General features: G+C 42.9%; 11 protein-coding genes across 11 annotated transcripts; 5 read left to right on the top strand and 6 right to left on the bottom strand.

Annotated features, from left to right (window-relative positions):
* Positions 1-178: 178 nt before the first annotated feature.
* FA14DRAFT_146425 (PRTase-like protein) lies at positions 179-1,144 on the bottom strand (the record flags this gene model as incomplete). Its single annotated transcript, XM_025497318.1, has 2 exons — positions 453-1,144; positions 179-353 (listed from the first exon to the last, which is right to left on the bottom strand). Exons 1-2 carry the CDS (start codon positions 1,043-1,045, stop codon positions 179-181), a joined length of 768 nt encoding a protein of 255 aa, XP_025356492.1. The 5' UTR covers positions 1,046-1,144.
* Positions 1,145-2,626: 1,482 nt separating this feature from the next.
* FA14DRAFT_104987 (PEBP-like protein) lies at positions 2,627-3,487 on the top strand (the record flags this gene model as incomplete). The annotated part of the gene is made up of 1 exon (XM_025495724.1): positions 2,627-3,487. A coding segment is annotated over one exon (861 nt), but the record flags the coding sequence as incomplete, so codon positions are not given.
* Positions 3,488-4,219: 732 nt separating this feature from the next.
* On the top strand, positions 4,220-5,146 carry FA14DRAFT_107597 (uncharacterized protein; the record flags this gene model as incomplete). Its single annotated transcript, XM_025495816.1, has 1 exon — positions 4,220-5,146. A coding segment is annotated over one exon (927 nt), but the record flags the coding sequence as incomplete, so codon positions are not given.
* A 580-nt stretch (positions 5,147-5,726) lies between these two features.
* On the bottom strand, positions 5,727-6,252 carry FA14DRAFT_190092 (uncharacterized protein). The gene has a single exon (XM_025501772.1). The coding sequence runs from the start codon at positions 6,198-6,200 to the stop codon at positions 5,799-5,801; it is 402 nt and encodes a 133-aa protein (XP_025356489.1). The 5' UTR covers positions 6,201-6,252; the 3' UTR covers positions 5,727-5,798.
* A 118-nt stretch (positions 6,253-6,370) lies between these two features.
* On the bottom strand, positions 6,371-7,251 carry FA14DRAFT_146417 (ESCRT-1 complex, Vps28 subunit; the record flags this gene model as incomplete). The annotated part of the gene is made up of 3 exons (XM_025497317.1): positions 6,371-6,845; positions 6,925-6,962; positions 7,026-7,251. The coding sequence occupies 3 exons, from the start codon at positions 7,249-7,251 to the stop codon at positions 6,465-6,467; spliced, it is 645 nt and encodes a 214-aa protein (XP_025356488.1). The 3' UTR covers positions 6,371-6,464.
* Positions 7,252-7,535: 284 nt separating this feature from the next.
* On the top strand, positions 7,536-9,113 carry FA14DRAFT_146414 (Brix-domain-containing protein; the record flags this gene model as incomplete). Its single annotated transcript, XM_025497316.1, has 1 exon — positions 7,536-9,113. The coding sequence occupies one exon, from the start codon at positions 7,536-7,538 to the stop codon at positions 9,111-9,113; it is 1,578 nt and encodes a 525-aa protein (XP_025356487.1).
* A 63-nt stretch (positions 9,114-9,176) lies between these two features.
* Positions 9,177-10,087, bottom strand: FA14DRAFT_179543 (putative NADP(+)-dependent dehydrogenase; the record flags this gene model as incomplete). Its single annotated transcript, XM_025500928.1, has 2 exons — positions 9,177-9,568; positions 9,634-10,087. The coding sequence occupies 2 exons, from the start codon at positions 10,085-10,087 to the stop codon at positions 9,177-9,179; spliced, it is 846 nt and encodes a 281-aa protein (XP_025356486.1).
* A 455-nt stretch (positions 10,088-10,542) lies between these two features.
* On the top strand, positions 10,543-13,686 carry FA14DRAFT_146408 (uncharacterized protein; the record flags this gene model as incomplete). The annotated part of the gene is made up of 3 exons (XM_025497315.1): positions 10,543-11,062; positions 11,120-12,325; positions 12,539-13,686. The coding sequence occupies 3 exons, from the start codon at positions 10,543-10,545 to the stop codon at positions 13,684-13,686; spliced, it is 2,874 nt and encodes a 957-aa protein (XP_025356485.1).
* A 1-nt stretch (position 13,687) lies between these two features.
* Positions 13,688-15,667, bottom strand: FA14DRAFT_161016 (homocitrate synthase). The gene has a single exon (XM_025498937.1). The coding sequence runs from the start codon at positions 15,486-15,488 to the stop codon at positions 14,127-14,129; it is 1,362 nt and encodes a 453-aa protein (XP_025356484.1). The 5' UTR covers positions 15,489-15,667; the 3' UTR covers positions 13,688-14,126.
* Positions 15,668-15,876: 209 nt separating this feature from the next.
* Positions 15,877-19,240, top strand: FA14DRAFT_161015 (uncharacterized protein). The gene has a single exon (XM_025498936.1). It carries the CDS (start codon positions 15,950-15,952, stop codon positions 19,148-19,150), a length of 3,201 nt encoding a protein of 1,066 aa, XP_025356483.1. The 5' UTR covers positions 15,877-15,949; the 3' UTR covers positions 19,151-19,240.
* FA14DRAFT_146400 (translation initiation factor eIF4e) lies at positions 19,219-20,749 on the bottom strand. Its single transcript, XM_025497314.1, has one exon. It carries the CDS (start codon positions 20,381-20,383, stop codon positions 19,520-19,522), a length of 864 nt encoding a protein of 287 aa, XP_025356482.1. The 5' UTR covers positions 20,384-20,749; the 3' UTR covers positions 19,219-19,519.
* Between the last annotated feature and the right edge of the window lie 8 nt (positions 20,750-20,757).

Below are 20,757 nucleotides of genomic sequence, written 5' to 3'. Positions count from 1 at the left end.
TACTGCAACTTGACAAGCAAGCCATTTTGTATCGGGGTGCAAGCGTAAAGCATCATTTCTTTTATTATGATGCATTTATGAAATTGATCCTAGAGAGAGCATGATGCATATGATTGTACAATGGGGGAAAGAAAGGGGAAAAAAGAGAATATACAGACATTTACACAGCTCATTTCATTCATTCGCTATCACGCTTTCCATTTTGACCTAATTTCTTGGCTAAAGCTGTTAATCGATTATGTTCTAAAATATCATCTTGTTCCCATGGATATTCGATCCAAATATTTCCAGTCGTTTCAGCTGCGAAATACCAAACACCCGAAACAACTGTTCCATTTTCATCTTTACGTTGACTTACAACTTCTTGTCCGGCAGCCAAACGTTGATCACTTCCCTTTGAACCAACAGCTTCATCTTCAGGTTGATCTTTTTCAGTCACAGCATGATTAGACCAAACGATTGGCAAAGATCCTTTCTTGCTTCGTAATTTATTGTGAACGACAAAGATGGCAAATCGTGTAGGAGGTGTTTGTGCTCTTTGTTCAGGTGTGAGGGCTTCCAATGCTTTGCGTACATCGGATAAAAGTTCGTTGTATGCATAACGTAAAGTGGTACGTGAATCATCCACTTCATCAACGATCAGAATATTTTTGCCCAACAAGCCACCATGTAATTGTGTTTCTGCATTGCCATCTTTTACGTCTCTTTTGGGTGCGTCTAACCATTGTGTTCGAACGACTTCAACGCCAATCTTTCCCAAACTTGATGGACCTGAACTTTGAAGTGCTTTTTCAGCTTGACCAAGATCTTCATATAAACTTAAACCGATTGCTTGAATTGGAACATTTACAAGTTTTCCATTTGATCCTTCACGTTTAAGAAAAGTACGTAAAACACGAGCAGGGAAGAAACCACCACCTCCAATTGCTACCATCAAATCGGGTGCAAACGTTTGACGAATCTGTCTTGCCGTTTCTGCGATGTCTAAATGGATTTCTTCATAGCTAATTCTGTAATGGTCATCGGGAAGTTGTTCGCTTGCCATCTTGTGTAGTGGGATAGGTATCAATCTTTGTGGTGGTGACTTTGGGTATTTGTTATCTTCTCAATCTTGATTTTTCATTTGATGAATGCTCTTTCTTTAGTTTGCCTTGGCGTTTACGCGCTAAAAGCCCCGTTGTGTGTATTTGCATAAATTGCTTCAAAAGCTTAAAATTTTCAACAGGCATGCGCTAGAAGGTCACGTGTGTTGATGGTAAGAGTTAAATCCTGAGTGATCACTACGAACTTGATAATGATAGGGTATGTCTTGATACTATATATACGTCCTTTCTTCATAGTAGACATCCGTATTCATCTAATCTTCGTCTTAGAATTTAATGCAAAGAACAAAGACGCATATTGCTTTAAAAAGAGTCTTTAAGTCTTTCCTGCATTTATTTGATAAAGGACAACGACATCGACTCTATCAAAAAATGATGTTAAATCATTTGTTGGTTCTACTTGACGATTCAAATATTAGAAAGACAATAGGGTGCTTCGAAAGCTACTGCCATCATTTTATGACTAAATTCATATTCTGATGCAGAAATAGCACTTTCATTGTAGTGCTTCTGTAAACAAAGCAATGGGCAGCTTATATGTCTAAAAGTAGCGACGACGACAGGCTTGAAGAACATAAAATACATACGGTTATCATTCAATCTCCCTTTGTCTTTCTGTAGAATACGCATCCTTCACATAATCACGTGCGATGTTTTTGAATTACCGAATTTTTTGATCTGCAAGATAGCCAGGAACGATGTCGTATGGAAGCTGTAGTTGAGTATCTACTTTCATGCATGCAAGGTAAATCATCATGAATTCTATACAGTGATTCTTGCCGATGTGGAACAGGGTGTAGTAGAGATGCATTGTGTTGGAAGTATTGATTTTTCCGAGGTACAACCGTGGCGAAAGCGAACTATACTTACAGCAGTAAAACAGACTATCTGTCGAATTCAAATGGAAGCGAGAAGTCTATTTGAAATAATATTGAAATCGAAACATTCAATCTAACCCTCGGCACAAAAGAGTTTAAAAGCCATTTAGAAAGTAAGAGTTGAAAGCCATTAAATTTTGACAGCCATGGTTTACCATTGTAGCTTTTAGCCGGGTTTGAATTAAGGGACCAGAATAGTAAAATTCGGGTCTTTTCTTAAATTTCAATTTATTAGTAAAAGGTCCCTTTAAATTTGAAACACTCAAACCAAGACGCGTCTTCCCCTGTGTAAACCTTATATGCCCTAGAAGTGTGTATACAGTGGGGAATGACTGACTTTTCACAGTTTTAGTGCCGTTTAATAAGCCAAGAAGAAAAAGAAACCCGGAGGAATTTTTCACCAGATTTTCACTCACTGCTTATACGCCTCCTCTCTTTTGGTGATTTGCATCGTGCATAAAACTTCTTAAAATCACATGGCATGCAGAACAGATGGCACAATCATAATGCATTCTTAGGGGTATTCGCTTTTGCTCGAGAAGATGTATTTAAAGAAATAAAAAGTTTCATTCTTCTATTACTACCATCATAACCTAAACAATCTTCAAACAAATCTTATACAAGATGCAATTCACTACACTCTTTTCAAGCTTGGCTTTGGCCATCGCTGCTTCTACAAGCATGACATTCGCTCAAAGCACTCCTCAAGATCAAATTAACGAAGGCATTGCAAACGTTATGTTGCAATTAGAAGGTGCACATGTGGTTCCTAACTTGATCTCTGCCGATCAATTGCAATTGAGAGGTTTGTTGAACCAACAATTCGGCGGTAGCAACGTTACCACAGGTGAATTGGTTGGCGCTGTGGACGATGTTAAAAACATGCCCATCTGGACCATCGAATACAGCAGTCAAGCTAGCGCTTCTGGTCAATTCCTCAATGCAAGTTACACAGTTATGACCTTGGATCCTGGAGCCCCATCTGAACAACCAAGAAACATCGTTCGTCACTTCTTGGCTAACAACATTACATTGGACACCGCTACTGGCGGCTTGAGAAACACAAGTAAGCCAATCGCCGGTTGGTTCTCCCCTGCTCCTCCAGCAGGAAGCGGTGTTCACCGTTACACAACTTTGGTCTTCCGTCAACCAGCAAACTTCACATCCACTTTACCTGCCTATTTGCAAAACCGTAATGAAACAATTGATACCAACTTCGACTTGGCACAATACATCAAAGAAGCCGACTTGGGTCCAATTGTTGCTGCCAACTTTTTCCTTTTGCAAAACAGTGACACTTCCGCAAGCATGACCGCAAGTGGTGTTGTTTCAACTTCTGCCGTTCCATCTGCCAGTGTTTCCGCTGCTGTCTCCTCCATTTCCAGCTCTTTGTCTTCAGTTTACGCTGCAAGCAGTACTGGTGAATCTGGAAAGAGCGGAGCTGTTGGATCTCCTCTTTTGTTCTCTCAATCTGGTATTGCATTGATGGCAACCGCCTTCTTTGTCGCTGTGGGCGCTTTCGCACTTTAAAGGGTATTTCACCAATTTCTTTTTTATTCTCTATCCACTCACATCATTAGCATTTATTCAACTTCGGATCAGCACTTTCAAGGTTGTCTCTTTCTTTTTATCAATTTGTATCATTCATCATATACACACATCCCTCAACATGTTCTTTCATTGTAAAAGATCTTGTTGAGGTAAAATTTATAGACGTTTAACTTTTTCAATTGAGCATCTGAATAAGGTTCGTGTGTGTAACTAGGGAGGGTGGCATTTAGAGACCAGCCTTTTCTCCACGCGGCAGATATTTCCACGGCTGCACGGCTCTCTCTCTCTCTCCCTGCCCAGTGGCGGGCTTGTGAGACCTGCTTGCCAATTGCGCTTACGCGGTGCCGTTCTTGTGAAACACAGCTACAGTGCATTCAACAAAAACAAACACACCAATCCCGTAAACCAAAGGGGCTCTTGCATCTGATCCACAATCGTCCATCATAAACTGCTTGCCTGTTGAAATTAGCCAACCTGTGTTCATTCAGGGAGGTATAACAAGCTTCGAGAGACGATTACATTGGAAGCACTCCTATTCATTCAATCAACCCCTAAAACAACAACAAAACAATGTCGACTAACAAAAACGAAATTCAGCATGGAATAAACGGCAAGATTCAATTACCAGCACATGATTCTGTACAAGCACAAGAAGCATCTATTCCCGCTTCTCCGGAACCGATCGATGATTCTGCTTCTATACATTCTAGACATGCACTAAAAGTATTCAAAAACGGTATGCCAACTTCAAAGAATGATTCACCTTTAGCATCGGATATAAGTATTCCTGCCAATGATCAACAGAGGAATTGGACGATGGAACAGAATGCAGCCGCAGGAACACTATCAGAAGAAGAGGCTGCTCAATGGAAACAATTCCGTAATCGGACGTTACTACGGGCTGCTCTACAATTCACAGTACTTTTGATCATTTGTGCAAGTTTGTTATTCCTAACACTCTATTTCGTCCTTCCAAAGATCGATGATGCAGATCGTGCAAATCTCAAGATCCCAAGATCTTTCGAACAACTCAAAGCACTCAATGCTGTTTTACAAAGATACAAGGATGAATACTTCTTCCGTGTAATGTTTTGTTGGATCGTGATTTATATGTTCCTTCAAGCATTCTCAATCCCTGGATCGATGTATATGAGCATCATCGCAGGCGCAATGTGGGGCGTTCCTTTGGCATTACCAATTGTTTGTGCATCCGTTGCAACTGGTGCGACGATTTGCTATTTGATTAGCATGTACCTTGGAGCAGTTTTGGTCGCAATGCCCAAATGGAAAGCTCGCGTAGATGCTTGGGGTGAAGTCTTGGCACAGCATAACGATAATATGATGAGTTATATGATCGTCATTCGAATGATGCCACTTCCGCCGCACAATGTTGTCAATATCATGGCACCGCATTTGGGTATCGGTATTCCGCTCTTTTGGACATCGACTTTCTTTGGCATTTTTGCCGTTTCGGTTATTCATGTCACGATTGGAGAAAAGTTGGATCAAATGACGTCTGCCGATGATTTCCATTTGTTTTCGTTTAGGAACGTTTTACTTTTGGGCGGCGTGATTGCTGCTGTTTTGACGCCTGTCATTATCAAAAAGTATTCTGCCGCTGCTAATTCACCTTTGGAAGAAGATACATCTGCAAACGGAGGTAGGATTCGATTGCCAGACGATGATCGAGAATTTGATTCGGAAGATGATGAAGATGAATTGCCACGTGTACGCAGATTGCATGGCGCTCGCAGGACGGCCTCTTCGGATGACGCAGGAGAATTGGACGAAGAAGGAAGGGCTGCTTATGTGGCCAGAGCATGGCGTGGTGTAGAAGTGGATGCAGATCAAAGTGACGATCTTGACGGGACAGGATACAGTGATAGCGAAGGCGGATCTGTGCCTGTGTTTGAGGATAGAAGGGAACAAGGTTCAATTCAGCGTGGACGAAAAGCCCCACCGAAAGCCAGAAGAGTGTTAGGTTTAGGAGGTCAAACGAGTAGTTCTCGGTCTGGATTCCAACAAGATTCTTACATTGGAAAAGCACAAGATTGGTTCAGTTCTCGATTAGGTCGCACATAGACATCGGACGCAATTTTGCCTCATTTTACGTTATGTCTCAACTCTTAGTACTGTATTATCTAGCCCTCTTTTTTAGTCATTTCCTATCGCCACCTTTAGCAATGCAATGTATCATGCTCGACTAATCTGTTTGTTTGTGAGGTTTTAGTAATGTACAATCATTTGTGTGCATGTGTATGCTACCTTAATAGTTCCTTCTGTTCCAATGTTTAGATTCTCCTTCTCCTTTTGCCGTATCCGTTCCCGGATTGTTTTGTCTCGTTTGATCTAAAACTCTAAACATTTGTCTTGCAGTTTCCCTTCCCATATCTTGATCCCATTTACCTTCTCTCGTTGGTACGGATGCTGGTCCTCCATCCCTGTCTAACAACATTTGTCGAATTCGTTCATCTGCTTCTGCGATACTTCCTTTCTTTGCCGCTTTCGCTGATGATTCTTGTGAGGAAGAGGATGCGTTTGATTGGTTTTCTTCCTCTTTCGACTCTTTACAACGGCGTGATGACGTATGGAAGCTCTTATGTGGTATTGATCGCCTTGAGATGGCTGTCAATGCAACTCTTCCTGCTCTACTTGTTTCGGCGATCATTTTGGTGGAGAGGAATGAGGAGTCGAACTTGAAGTTGTATTTGTGTTTGAAGAGAAAGAAGGGTGCAATTCATTAAAATTCAAGGTGGAGATCTCGCGTCAGATGACTAGCGCCAGGGTGTATGCACTACAATCTTAAATCTGAACTTCATTCCAAATCATGATCACCTTCTCGTCATACTTTCCGATTGATGCCAAATATGAATTGATGATTAAAATACAGATGATAGTACACTCCTTGCTTCACTTAATGATTGTAGCGCTTCTATGAATTCTGTAACGACCTGAACCAAGCACTATATGCGTTCTCTAAATCGAACAACATCTGTCTTGCCTGATCTTCATCAATCTCATCACTTGCTTTCATTTGATTCAACGTGATAAGCCAATGCAACACTCTTGCCCTTCCCTCAGAATCTTGATCGCCAAAGCGCGAATATGAACTCATCAAATCGCTCAAAAGAGGATGTAATTGATCTTTTGCTCGTAATTTTAGCTTTAATGCGTCCATGAACGTAATGAATCCTTGTGTAGTTTCTGCAACCCATTTTGCACGCTCTGAAGATGATGATGTTGCTGCTGATGCATGCTCGACCGTTGCTGGAACTCCAACCTGTAACCTGTGGGCAGCAGCTGCATGGCTCATCTGTAGAGAGAAGAATAAAGCAGTACTTCTGTTTAGAGAAAATTCTAGTACTCAATCCATTCCTCGCCTATATACTCACCTTGAATTGCTTCATAAAATCCTTCAAATCTCGAATGACTGGTACGCCGGCCATCTTTGGTACACCGGCCGATGACGAAGATGCAACGCCCTCCTCTTCACCGGACATGACCAACTTCGATATAGTCTTGAATTGACCTAGTAGTCTTGTGCATGCTGGAGCATATTGCGCTTCACTAACACTTTCTCGCATATATGCCCTTTCCAACGCATCCAAAGAAACAATAATGCTGAACAAGGTTGCCATACTTTCCCATCTTTCTCTCTCTGTATTGGATGTGTATAGCCGAGTTTCCTCGTATGGATTTATATCGTATGAGGGTGGCATGTTGGTGAGTATATTGACTGATCAATAGTACTTGGTTGTCGCTGTGTTGATCAGTGTGACCACAAATAGGATGGTTGAAAGCAGCTTCAAGTGTTGTATGTGTAAGTGCTGCTATCGCCTTCCCCCACAAAGTCTTGTTTCGCGTGTTCTCAGAGTGGACGCCTGCTTCAACACACGTGCAAGAAATTTTTTGGAATCAAGAATTTATTCTGACAAGCTGGTGCATACATACGATCAATTCACCTTTACTTCCTGCACGATCCATAACTGACCTCTAGGACAAGATGGCTAAAAGAAGGAGAAAGACAAGGACTCACTTGAAAGGTCCAAGTAATAATTCAAACTCGAATTCACCTAAATCGTTTGTGATTCGAAGTGGAAATGTTTCACGTTCTTGTTCAACTTTGGTAAACGATGTTCGAAAAGTGATGGAACCTAATACGGCCACACGATTACGTGAACGAAAGTCAAACAAGCTACGTGATTTCTTATCTATGTGTGGTCCTTTAGGTGTCAGTCACTTGATGGTATTCTCACAAAAGAATGCAAGAGATACAAAACCTTCAACGAGTGGTGGAAGTGGAAGTCGTGCTCGTCAACAAGAAGCAATCGGAAATATCAATTTGAGAATAGCGCGTGCTCCAAGAGGTCCAACCGTTACTTTCCGTGTGAATAAATTCGCATTGGCAAAAGATGTCGTCAAATCGCAAAGGCGATCTCATGCTCCTGGAGGAGAATTTCAAACAGCACCTTTGCTTGTTTTGAACAATTTTGGATCGGCTGACAAACATGTCAAACTACTCGTCAGCGTCTTTCAAGGATTGTTCCCGCCAATTCATGTTCAGAATATGCACCTTTCTGAAGCAAGACGGATTGTTCTGCTCAATTATAATGCACAAACACAAACGATCGACTATAGACATTTCCTCATCAGTGTTCGACCTGTCGGTGTATCGAAACGAGTACGAAGAGTAATCGAAGGAAGTTCTTCATTGAACAAAGGTGGAGCGAAAAAGATACCCAACCTTGCTTCTGCAGGTGATATATCGGAATATCTTCTTGGACAAAAGATTAACAATCAAGGTGAGGACAATGCCGGATTTGAAACAGACGCTTCTTCTGCTTCTGAAGTTGATAGCGATGTGGACGAAGATGGAACACCTAGAAATCATGTCCAACTTCCTGAAGGATACGTCGGTCGCGGCAATGTTCGTGATACACAAAGAGCTGTGCGATTACGTGAATTGGGTCCAAGAATGGAATTACGTTGCGTGAAGATTGAAGAGGGTATTCCGGGTGCTGGTAAGGACGCAAAAGGCTCAAGTGGTGGGAATGAGGTGTTGTGGCATGCTTACGTAGAGAAGAGCAACGCAGAATCTATCAAACAACGAAAAGATATTGCCAAAAAGGATCAAGAACGAGAAGCACGTCGTGCCAAACAAGAAGCCAATGTAGCCAGGAAAAAGGCAGAGAAAGAAGCCAACAAGGCACAGAACAAAAAGCAAGTAGCAACGGAAGCAGTCGACCAGGAGGAAGATGACAATGTCAGCGGAGATGACGAAGACGCTGATCAAGAAGCAGACGATGATGAATTTGAATATGAAGACATGCACGGCGACGGCGCAGATGCTGATGGAGATTTATTCGAAGATGAAGATGCAGAATTAGATGACGATGCTTCGGCTGGTGAGATTTCCGATGAAGAAGATGAGGAGGAAGAAGACGAAGACGATAGCGATCTCAGCCCGATCGAAATTGACGATGATGAGGATGACGGGTTCTCAGACGAGGAAGTTCCCGCAAAACGCCCTGCATTCAAGCGACCAGCTAAAAGAGGCAAATTCAATGGACGTCGCAAATAAATATCATGTATTATCACAGCAATATGACTATTTCATTTCACTTTGATTGTGAGTATGTCCAGTTTACTTGCTGCCACCGCGGAAGTTATGGTAAGGTGATGCCTGATTGACAGGGAAAATCAAGCTTTGAGCAACTTGAACATGATCAGGTCTTGAGCATGCAAAGACGATATCTTCAGCAATATCATCAGGCGTCAAAGGAGTCAAACCAGTGTATTCCTTATCAGCTTGAGCTTGATCACCTCTGAAACGGGTAACGGAGAAATTGGTTTCAACCATTCCGGGTTGAATTTCGGTTACCCGGATTTGTGTATTGACCAATTCTTTTAGCAATGATGAAGTGAAAGCAGCAACGGCAAATTTGCTAGCACAGTAGATTGATCCTCCAGGATAGGCTTCCCTACCTGCAATCGAACCAATTGCGACAATGTGACCTGCATTACGCTTTTTGAATTCTAGTGGGGAAGAAATATAGTGTTAATGAAAAGCTCGAGTCAATTTCCCACTATCACATACTAACCTTTTACGAATAGTTGGTTGACGTGGATGAATCCTCTGACATTTGTCTCCAAGACTTCGTCAATTTCATCTGGATTAATGTCTCCCACATGTTCACGTCCTCTTACCAGACCTGCGTTTGAGATCAAAATGTCGGTCTTACCTTGAGCCCAATCAGGTAAGTTTGTAAGCAAACCATCGATACTTTTACGATCACGCATATCCGTTACGATCGAAGCAGTCTTTCCACCTTTTGTTCCTGCAATTTGTTCACCTTGGGCTTTGTAGGCTTGCTTGCATGCACTTTCCACTTCTTCTAATGCGTCTTTTCTACGTGCGCTCAAGACGACATTTGCACCTGCACGAGCGAACAAGATAGCAGCCGAACGACCAATACCTCCTGATGCTCCAGTGATTACCACAACTTTTCCTTGGAGGCGAGAAGTTGTAAAGATTGGTGCACCTGCAGAAGTCATTCTTGAAGTGATTGAGGAAGAAAAGGATCGATTGATGATAGGATTGGTCGCTTGAACGCTTGTCTTTGCGATTGATGGAGTAGAATGTCGCACACTTGATGGGATTGTTTTAGAGAGTGTGCAAATTGATGATCGGATACGAAGCATCAAGTCAATTGGATGAGATACTGTTTGGTCATGAGGAAGAAAGAAGGTAGCAACGGCATTTACCCACCTTCCAGTTTGTGCACTGTGCAGTCTTCGGCGAAAGATCAACACTTTACGAACTTCACTCCGATTCTCATGGGCAACAGTACGCGCTAAACTTGTGCGTGCTTTTAAGGCACCAGATCTGTCAAGAGTGTTCCCTGTCTTCATTTTCATTTACTTGTGTGGAGTTATGTCTGTCAATCAACTGATTCAATGATTTGTTGTTGTATCTGCTTATCACCATCGTCACACACATTTCAAAGAGGATGTTGTCACGTAGATCGCTCGGCATTCTCGGCCGATGTGATCGTACATTGACAACGAATAAGACGATCGGATTGAAAGCAGGCTCTCAAGCACCTTTGTTCTCACGAGCTGTTCATTTATCGCCTATCGCAACACGCATTCATACAACACCGTTCAAACGATCATCACCAAAGATTGAGACAATAATCAGTAAAAGGTTCGGATCGACACTTACACTCCCTACATCCGATGCTGAAGCGCCTCCTGAAGGAGCAGCTGATAGCAGTGAAATACCACCAGGATATTCCGTTGCACACTTATACTTTGATTCGGTATTCCCTTTAACACTTGGAATCTTTGATCCTAGAGGCTATATCAGTGCATTTCAAGGTGATGCACAATTGACAAATCTCAAGCAAGTTTTACCCAATCAAGAAAGTATCGGATTTGGATTTCGCATCATTGGTGCAGAGAGTAGATCAAAAGATGGAGGTGCATTCTTGACTTTCGCTTATAAACCTGAAGAACAGGCAATGCTACGTGCTATTGGTCACGTTCGACAAATTCCAGGAGGAACAAATTTGACCCATGCTGAAGCTGCAACTCTGTCCGTCATCAATGCTCGTATTCGTCCACATCTGCGTCCAATCTATCAATACCCGCTTTCTCTGGCTAGGCTGTTGCCGGAATCATGGCTACCGAAGCCCAGCGTTCATATTGTTTTGGGAACGCCTTGGCTAGAAGATTTGGCAAGATATCCTTCCCGTATACTGAGCATCTCGTTCGTTGAAGGAGGTGCGCCAGGTGAACAACAATTATGGGAGATTTTACGACCTTATGGACGAGTTGTCAATCTAGAGATCAATGCTAAGGACAATAAAGCAACAGCCACGTTTCACCGAATGCGATCTGCGACATCTGCTCGTAATTGTTTGTATGGAGCCAGTGTTGGAAATCGAAAAGTAGTGATCGATTACGTTCCTCCACTACACGCACACAAGTTATGGGATTGGTTGACAAATCATCCACGTATCGTTTTGCCCATCTTAGCATTCTTCCTAGGTACGATCACATACGCCGTGTTTGATCCAATCAGAGCATTCTTCATCAAGAGCAATGTCGGCAACGTTTTTACTTTGTCTGATTATCGCCTCTATGCTTGGTTGAAGAAGAAGACTGGTGATCTATTCAATTCAGTCAATAAGGACAAGGATACATCTCTAGACGATTGGTGGGAGCGAAAAGCAGCTGTGGATGAAATTCAAGGATGGCTACGCGAAACACCGACAACATTTATCACCATTGCCGGTCCACGAGGTAGCGGAAAGCATCCTCTGTTGGAGCGTGCGACTGATCATCCCGGCTTGAAACATTTGACAATTCACTGTGAAGAAATTGCACATACAGCAAAAGGTGAAGATTCTGCTCTGGTTCCTGCTCTTGCCAATCAAGTAGGCTACTTTCCCGTCTTCTCTTGGATCTCTTCTTTGAACAATTTGATCGATTTAGCAGCTGTTGGATTGATCGGTAGCAAAGCTGGCTTTTCCACACCTACAGACGCTCAATTGAAACAAGTCTTGAATGTGACAACGGCTGCACTTGCTAACATTAAGCAAGAAACGCTTCGCAAGAAAGAAAAGGAGGCAAAAAGATCCACAAAAGGAAAGCCAAGTGCAACAAAGGAGGAAGATGGTAAAGCCAAGACTACAGAGAAGGAATTAATTGATCCAGCTGCCGTTCGAGATGGCAAAGTGTCCACACCTACTCCTGCTTTGACGGCTACCAATTCTGAAACTGCTGTTAGTCCTACCTCAGCACCTCCGGCAGCAGAGAAGGAGAAGTCCACAATTGGAAAAGCGATTGACGTACTTCCATCCTTTGTCAAGGGATCTTCTGCAAAGTCTGATTCAGAAAAAGAAGGAGGAGATACATCGATTACTAGCAGCTCCGCTCAGAATTCTATGGAGAATCGTGATGAACTAGGTCCAGAAGCATCGCTGTTGTTATCTGAACAAGGACCAAAAGATGATCGTGGATATGATGCACCAGTCGTTGTGCTTGATGGTTTCCATCATAAAGGTTTACAATCTGATCTTTTATGGACAACACTTGCAGCGTGGGCTGCAGATGTTGTCACGAGCGGAACTGCACATGTTGTTTTCGTGACGGATAATCCAGTTGCAATGGCAAAGACATTAGGACGTGCATTGCCAAATATTCCGTTCCAAAGTATCACCTTAGCAGACGCCGATGAAGAAAAGGCAAGAGGATATGTGTTCTCAAAATTGAAAGAGCTTGGCAGAGTAGGTAACGCGGCTTCAATTGAAGGACAGAAGAAAGGATCGGAAGCAGTCAATGAAGCAAAGGAGAAACCGTCTACTATCACATCTCTGCTCACGGGAAGTGGAACACAAACCGATTCGAAGCCTGCATTACCAGTTCAGGCTAAAAAGGAAGCTGAAGCAGAGAGTATGGACGCAGAAACCGCCAAATGGGTTGATCTGTTAGGTGGAAGATTGACAGATTTAGAAGCATTAGTGCAAAAGGTTGGCTTAGGATACACGGTAGAATCTGCAGTGAAAGACATTATTGCAAGAACGGTGATTGAAATTCGAAAGAATGCGTTCGGAGATGATTTAGAAGATGCAAAAGCGTTGCCATGGTCAAGAGGACAGGCATGGCTGATCGTAGAAAAGTTGGCAAACAAGGGTGAATTACCTTATTACTCCCTCTTGCATGACGGTTTGAAAGGAGACGAAAACGCATTGAAAGCGATGGAACAGGCAGAGTTGATCTCTGTTCGACATATCGATGGAAGGCCAGGCTTTATTCGTGCCGGAAGACCTGTGATCTTACAAGCATTGAAAGAGTTATGTCGTGATCGTGTATTTGCGGATACACAAAGGTATCTAACAAACACAAGCTCGATCGGATCCTGTGAAAAGTTGATCAGAGAAGCAGAAACGGAAATGCGGGAATTAAATGATTGTTTCAAGGTTACCGGTAACTTTACACGTGGCAATCAAGCAGTACGTGATCGATTGGAACACCTTTTGAATGTTTTGCAAGTTAATCAAGAAAAGATTCAAAATCTAGAAAGTGCAAATGAAAAATTGAGCAAGAGCATTGCTGAAGAACGAAATTTGAACAAAGCAAGCCTTTGAGTCTATATCACCACTTCTACTACCTTGTACTTTTACGGAACTATGCTCAATAGGGTAAACACTACTTCATTTAGTTGCTCCTGCAATTGCCGATGTCTGATGATGTGAGCTCTAATGGTAGGTTCAGATAATGCGACATATAGTGATTGCCCCTACTGCACTAAAAGCCTGCGGGAAAGTGTGCAGGACCCCTATGAAATCACAGAACATTTCAAATGCATGCACATCTAACGCGCTTTAAAAGCCTTTGAAATGCAACAGAAATGATTGGACCACTAGCATCTTGTAGAAAGAGACTTAGATACGAATTGCTACTATGTATATACATGACAGGAAATGGACAGCGAAGCTTGAATCCTGTTCTTACTTTTGAGAAATGGGAGAATATAATCTATAGAACAGATCATTTCCAAGCAATGAAGGAGTTGCAAGCAATAAGATTAAGATGAAGTAGCATCAACAGCATGCTTTGGTGCTCCTGTAATCGTTCTTGTGTTGCTGTTTCCCGGTAGTGCATGCCAGTAATCACGCAAGATACGGTCAACATCTTCAACCGTTTGTTCACGAACGTCTGCCAAAGATTTAACCTTTTGTGTGCAAATCTTGATTTGCTCATCAGTCAAATCTAATTCCAATTGTTCTGAACGTGATTTGATTGCGTTCCATCCGACCAAACGAGATCCAATGTTCACATATCTTGACATTCCGAAATCTTCTGGCTTCAAGATTTCATACGTTGCTGGGTTAGCCAAAATTGCCTTGGCATGGATACCTGCCTTGTGTGTGAAGGCACAGTAACCGGTAACGTAGTTGTTGAATGGAACTTGAATTTGGACAGAGTCTGCAACCAAGTTTTCAACTTCACGAATGTTTGCAATCTTGTACTTGCTCATAACAAAGTCACGATCGACTGTGTACATACGGGCAAGGAAACCACCCAAAGGAACGATACCGTTACGTTCTCCGATACCCAAAACGGTTGTGTCAATGTGTGTTGCTCCTGCTTCGAGGGCAGCGTATGCGTTTGCGATAGCACATCCGGTATCGTTGTGCAAATGAACTTCGATATCACATTCTGGTGAAATTACACCACGCAAAACCTTGACCAAGTCGTACACTTGACGTGGGTTTGCAACACCAACAGTGTCTGCAATACCGACACGGTTCACACCAACACGGTCAACTGCTTGGTAAATGCTTAATAGATCCACCAAATCGGAACGGAAACTGTCTTCGGTAGAGAATCTGATTTCAATTCCTTTGCTCTTGACGAATTCGATAACTTCGATGGCTGCTTTGGTGATGTAGGTGATATCCTTACCGTGTGAGTATTCACGCAAGAATTTGCTGGTACCCATAACGACATCCACACCGTCCACACCAGTTTCACAAGCGATTCTTGCATCGTCCATGTGACAACGAATGTGAGTGATAACCTTTGTCTTTAATCCGAGCTTGCAAATGGCTTCACAATCGGATCTGCTCTGTTCACTTGCTGCAGGACTTGTTAATTCGATACAGTCTACTCCCATTTCATCAAGTGCTTTGGCGATGTTAATCTTTGTTTCAGTGTCAAAGAAAGCGTTTGCGAATTGTTCACCTTCACGTAGGGTAGATTCGATAATCTTGAAGTTGGACAAATTTCCTACATTGTTTGCATGGAACGGTTGTTGGGCAACACTTCCTCTTTGTCTTGTGACTGCTTTATTATCGATTGGAACGTGGGTTTCAGCGATGCCATTGGTATGACCGTTGACATGCTTGATAGGACCTTCTGATGGATGACAATCTGCGCAAACCATGATGAATATTGTTTTCTTCTGATATGTGGGGAGAAGAGAAGGAAGAAAATTTAGTCGTGTGTGGTACAGTGTGGATTCAACCAAGAAAGGCAATGACTCCAATTCGCGCGCAGCGCGCCTGCAAGTAGGAAAAATTTGAAAGGAAGTAGACAGGCAGTATACGCCGAGGTGAATGGCTTGTCACGCGCCCGGCTCTCCCGGAATTTAAGAAGGACTAAAAATGGAAGAAGACTTTTGATTAAATTTTGGGACGAAGCATTAGTAGTTAGTCTAACCTCCGCTTTGATCAATGGGCGGCGCAGGTAGGCGGAACGCTAATGCATGCATACACAGACAATGCAGCTACAGCAAAAAGTGTTCTCTCTATGTGTCACATTCACTAATCAATCAAAAAGTGTATGCTCACTTCTTTTATCCTTCTGTTCTGAGAGGTTGGTCAGGTAAAGTCAGGGCTAGAAGCAATGTCAAAAGCTGCTTCAACGGTCAGCAAAAAAGTTGACAGAAATGGAATAAAGGCAGGCGAGACTAGCTCTTTGCATGCAAGATCATCTTCCATTTCTAGCCAAGCAAGAGGAAGGATAGATGATGCAACAGGTCAAAAATCAAGATCATCTCCCATGAAGGGCAGCGATGTATTTGAGACGCCAAAAGACTCACTTGCTGGCAAGGATAAAGAGTGCTGGAATCCAAACGCACATGCATCTTCAAGCACACTTCGGGTGGGCGTACATCCTTTGAAAGAAGGCGCATTAGAGATAGGTGATGATGGGAGAGCAATCGTTTGGCTAGATATTGACAATACACTGTACAAAAAATCCACAAGGATCGCAGAATTGATGACAAAGAGAATCAAGGCATATTTTCGTGGCTTAGGATTATCGGAAGAAGAAACCCAAAGGTTACATAAACGATATTACAAGGAATACGGATTGGCGATCAGAGGATTGGTTATGCATCATGAGATTGATGCTCTAGATTATGATGAAAAATGCGATGCATCGTTACCATTGGATGAGATCCTGAGACCCGATGAGAAGGTCAAAAAGATGTTACAAGATTTAGATCTTACAAAATGTCGGATATGGGCTTTAACAAACGCATATAAAACACATGCTTTACGTTGTTTACGTTTATTGGAATTGGATCAGTACGTTGAAGGAATAATTTATTGCGATTATGCTTTACACAACTTCGCCTGTAAACCTGAACGAGAATTCTATGATGGTGCTCTTCAGATTGTTGGAATGAAGGATACAAGCCGATGCTACTTTGTAGACGATTCCGCCTTGAACATTCGTGCTGCCAAGAAGCTAGGATGGGGACATTGTGTCTTGTATGATGAAGAGGAGGAAGAATCAGCATCCACAGAAACTCAGGTTCCAAATGGTCTTGACAAATTCGACACTTCCGCTCTCACCTCCAAGGCATCAACATCGGGCTTTGATGAGGAAAAGGTTAAGGCACAGATACGCATGTTGGACGCCCCTTCCCGACGTAAGCTCTTGGACATAGTTCTGGATGCCTGTCTGCCAGGTGATATCGCAGGAATGCAAAATGTCTTGAAAAAGCGCCTCTCACTTTCACGCGACATCATAAGCTCTTTGCCGGACGATCTTCATCTGAAGATTTTCGAGAGATTGCATATACACGAATTGCTTCGATGTCGTCTAGTCTCGAAAAGATGGAGTGCGATCTCCGTACATCCTGATCTCTGGCGTTCGTATGCTTTGGTTCTAACGATGGGCGATAGCATTCCATTAACACCACCAACAGATCCTACAGGTTGGGAACCCATGGTAAAAGGATTATACTTTCGCGAACGCAATTGGGCAAAAGGTATCTGTCAAAGTATCACGCTCATGCCGGGTCACACAGGCTTTGTTACAGCAATGAAGCTCAAAGGTCGTACAACTTTGGTCACCGGGTCGTACGACGAGACCATTCGCGTTTGGGATTTGAGAACTGGAGCATGTAAAAAAGTACTAAAAGCAAAAGCGATTGCTTGTTTAGACTTTTTGGCGGAAGAAGGTATCTTGGCAGCTGGGCTATATGATACGGGTCGAGTGATGATCTGGGACATGCGTACTTGGACATTACTTCAAACACTCAGTGGACATAATCGTGGAATACGTAATGTTGCATTAAACTCGGATTACCTAGTCAGTGTTGGACAAGATAAAGCAATCGTTGTATGGGATTGGAGGAATGGGACGAAGATTGTCCGTTTTGGCCAACAATCGAATGTCTCTTTGGGTGTTTCGATCGTCGATCACGATAAAATTGTCGCTGTCACAGTAGATGGTATCATTCGTACTTTTGATCTCTCTTCGCCAAAGAAGGAGATGATTGGTCAATTTGACGTATCAAAGCTTGCGCCAAATTTGTCAAGTCGGTTATCTGGCTTGAAAGATGGCTCGAACATGATGCAGTGGTTTGCCGCTCATCGTAATACTATCACAATGGGATCACACAATACAGTCATTCATCTTCAATGGCAGGAGCACATTGTGCCAATCAAAAGGCGTACACGGGCGAGAAGAGACTCCAACGCCAGCACTATATCAACTACCAGCACTGTTGCATCGAGTTTGAATAGGAGATCATCACTTGCTTTGACGAACTCAGTTTCAGTCACACCCAGAAGATCCGTTGGAGCTGGTTTGAATACACCAGTCAAATCTACTACACCCTCCAGTCATACTCGAACACAGTCTTTGCGTAACTCGCTTCCTGCATCACCACGTTCGCCAACTTCTTCCATAATCAAGAGGAATTCGATCGTTGGACTGGGAGACTTGACAGCCATGTCACCAAGAGCACGTACACCTACAGCAAGCTCAGCCATGAAAGCGAATACACCGTTAAAACCTGTCCGTACAGCTTCTCGTCTTTCCAATGCAGGTAGCGCTGGTCCAAATTCGCCTACCGTTTCTCCTACCAATTCAACATTTGCTACGCCACCTAGATTGACATCACAAAGGATGAAAGCACATCTGGAAGAGATGCCCGATGAAAGCTACGACAGTACGCCTGAAACAGGTACGCGAATTGCTCCAAATTTGTCAGTTGCTCCTTTGGTGTTGAGCGTGATCGATACACCAGAAGGTGCGGTTGGATGTGTTGATGCAGCCAAGAGAAGGATTGTCTGTGCCAGCAGATTCAGTACGCGGGCAGGAGCTGATAGAAGATTGTATACCACCACCTTCGAAGAGCACAGGATCGCATTGCCAACGCAGAAAGTACCAAACGGACTCACTGTTGCTGCTGAAGATGCAGAACAGAATCAAGAAAAAGTCAATGGAGAAGCGAGTCAAACTTCACAACAAACCATCGAACAACCTCAAGGTGTGGTACCGATTGGAGGTGAATGGCAATCGATGAAAGATCAATTGGCAACACCTTCACGTAATCCGATGTCACTTGTTTTGGATCCGGATCATTGTGTTGTAGGAACAAGTGAAGGATTAGTTTATTGCATGAACTTTGTAGGATCAACTCATTCGAAAGGATGGATAGATGAAAATGGAAAGGATGGCGGAGAAATTCATCAAAATGGCTTGCAAGCCGCAGACAATGACAACACAGAGAAGATCGGCGATGCAGTGATCAAAGAATTGACGGAATTGCGTCAAGTATGGTCTTCAATTTTCAAGAAAGCATAAGAATTATACCCGAAAGACTAGGGTTGTACAATTCCAAATATACCATATCATCACACAAATACTTTTAAATTTGAGATATACCATTAGCAGAGAATAATGTACTGCGTGGTTTTTGAGAGTAAACATACATGAGGTGATCGCAAGAACCAGGTAAAGTTGGATGAATGTGAGAATGGAAAATGCGGATACTGTAAAATGAACCCAATTGTTAGAAGGGGAATCTCTAGACCTGCGTGAAATCTTCCATGTGTAACCATAGTTGCGCCGGGGTCTCGTTGTTCTGATATGGTGGTAGGCACAGTCTTTTCTTGCTCACGTTCAAACATGCGACCTGATTTGTTGCAAAAGCAGGGATAAACGCACTGACCCTTAGATGACAAACTTCTTTCCTTTCTTCTTTTCGCTCTCTTTGTGACTTTGGAATTCAACTTCGCTAGTCAATCCTCCTGCATGACTGACTTTTTGGTGTAGATCGTACCCTAGAATCTGTGTCTTGAAATGTTGTCCAATGTCAAGCAAATGTCTTCCGATACTTCCTGGCGCTGCTTCTTCGACGGGATCTTCTGCTTTTCTAGTCCAAATTGAAATACGATAGAACGAAGGTCTTGCTGACATGATAACACCAGTGACAATATCGGGATTAGGGTCAGAAGTGTCTGCTGGTGTTTGTGATTCAAGTGTTTCTCCGATCGCGGCCAACATTGTATAAAGCCAAAGTCGATCGATTCCTGCTTTGCTTTTATCTCTGGGTAGTTGAATGCTCCATTTTCCTCCGTTTGTGTTTGCTGGGTCTTCCCATGCAGGTTTAATACCTTCTTTGAAAAGGTAGTAGTTTGCCTTTTGCGGTAGAGCAGAAGGTGGGATGACGTTATTGTACAATCCCCAAAATTCTTCAACCGAATCAAAATCCACCACCTTGTTCAAATCCTCACCCCAACTGTCTTTGCCTCCTGGTGTTTTAACACTTAGTCCTTTTGCTGAAGGATTGTCGAACCATAAAGTCCAATTGTGAAATAGAGGATGTTTGACGTTGAAGTTTTCGGGATCTGTGAATACTGTTCTGATTGAATCATCTGCATCTTCCGCTCCGTTCACAGATGTTGTACTTTGATCTGCGCCGGTTTGATCGACTCCATTGGCTGATTCTTTTGCGTTTGTTTCTGAGATGGCAGTCTCAAGAGCAGCACTTGAAGCAGCTGCTGGCGCTGCAGGTAGAGATGATGTAGTAGCCATTCTGAAGGTGTCACTGAGAAATCAGATCACAATCGTTGCGCTTTCGAGTTTTTTTTTTGAATCGGGTACGATGGAAGGATCTCGAATCAGAATAAGGTGGCAAAATATGTTAAGAAGCGGTATGCTGGAATGAAATGATGAGATGAAACCGAGAAATCAAGTATATGCTGAATCGATTACGATATCGTTTAGTGATGATGATGATGGAGGCGAATGGATGCGGACCTGACTTTTGTTAGTCCAAAGAGTTACCAATTTTGATTGATTGCCCTTCTTAAACTTCCATGCGTGCAGAATTTTGGGTGCCGCCTTTCTTCTTCGAGCGCGGTAATACGCCAAACGCAAAAGAGTGGGCGTAACGTGTTGTATTGCAA

This window comes from Meira miltonrushii (assembly GCF_003144205.1).
Source record: "Meira miltonrushii strain MCA 3882 unplaced genomic scaffold FA14scaffold_2, whole genome shotgun sequence".
NCBI lineage: Eukaryota > Fungi > Basidiomycota > Exobasidiomycetes > Exobasidiales > Brachybasidiaceae > Meira > Meira miltonrushii.
Note: the sequence above shows the minus strand (reverse complement) of the source record. Positions and strands in the feature narration are given on the sequence as shown.

What these genes read in the sequence shown, in the direction of transcription:
- FA14DRAFT_190092 (XM_025501772.1), bottom strand. Translation starts at nt 6,200, where the DNA reads ATGATCGCCGAAACAAGTAGAGCAGGAAGAGTTGCATTGACAGCCATC.
- FA14DRAFT_161015 (XM_025498936.1), top strand. Translation starts at nt 15,950, where the DNA reads ATGTCAAAAGCTGCTTCAACGGTCAGCAAAAAAGTTGACAGAAATGGA.
- FA14DRAFT_146400 (XM_025497314.1), bottom strand. Translation starts at nt 20,383, where the DNA reads ATGGCTACTACATCATCTCTACCTGCAGCGCCAGCAGCTGCTTCAAGT.
- FA14DRAFT_161016 (XM_025498937.1), bottom strand. Translation starts at nt 15,488, where the DNA reads ATGGTTTGCGCAGATTGTCATCCATCAGAAGGTCCTATCAAGCATGTC.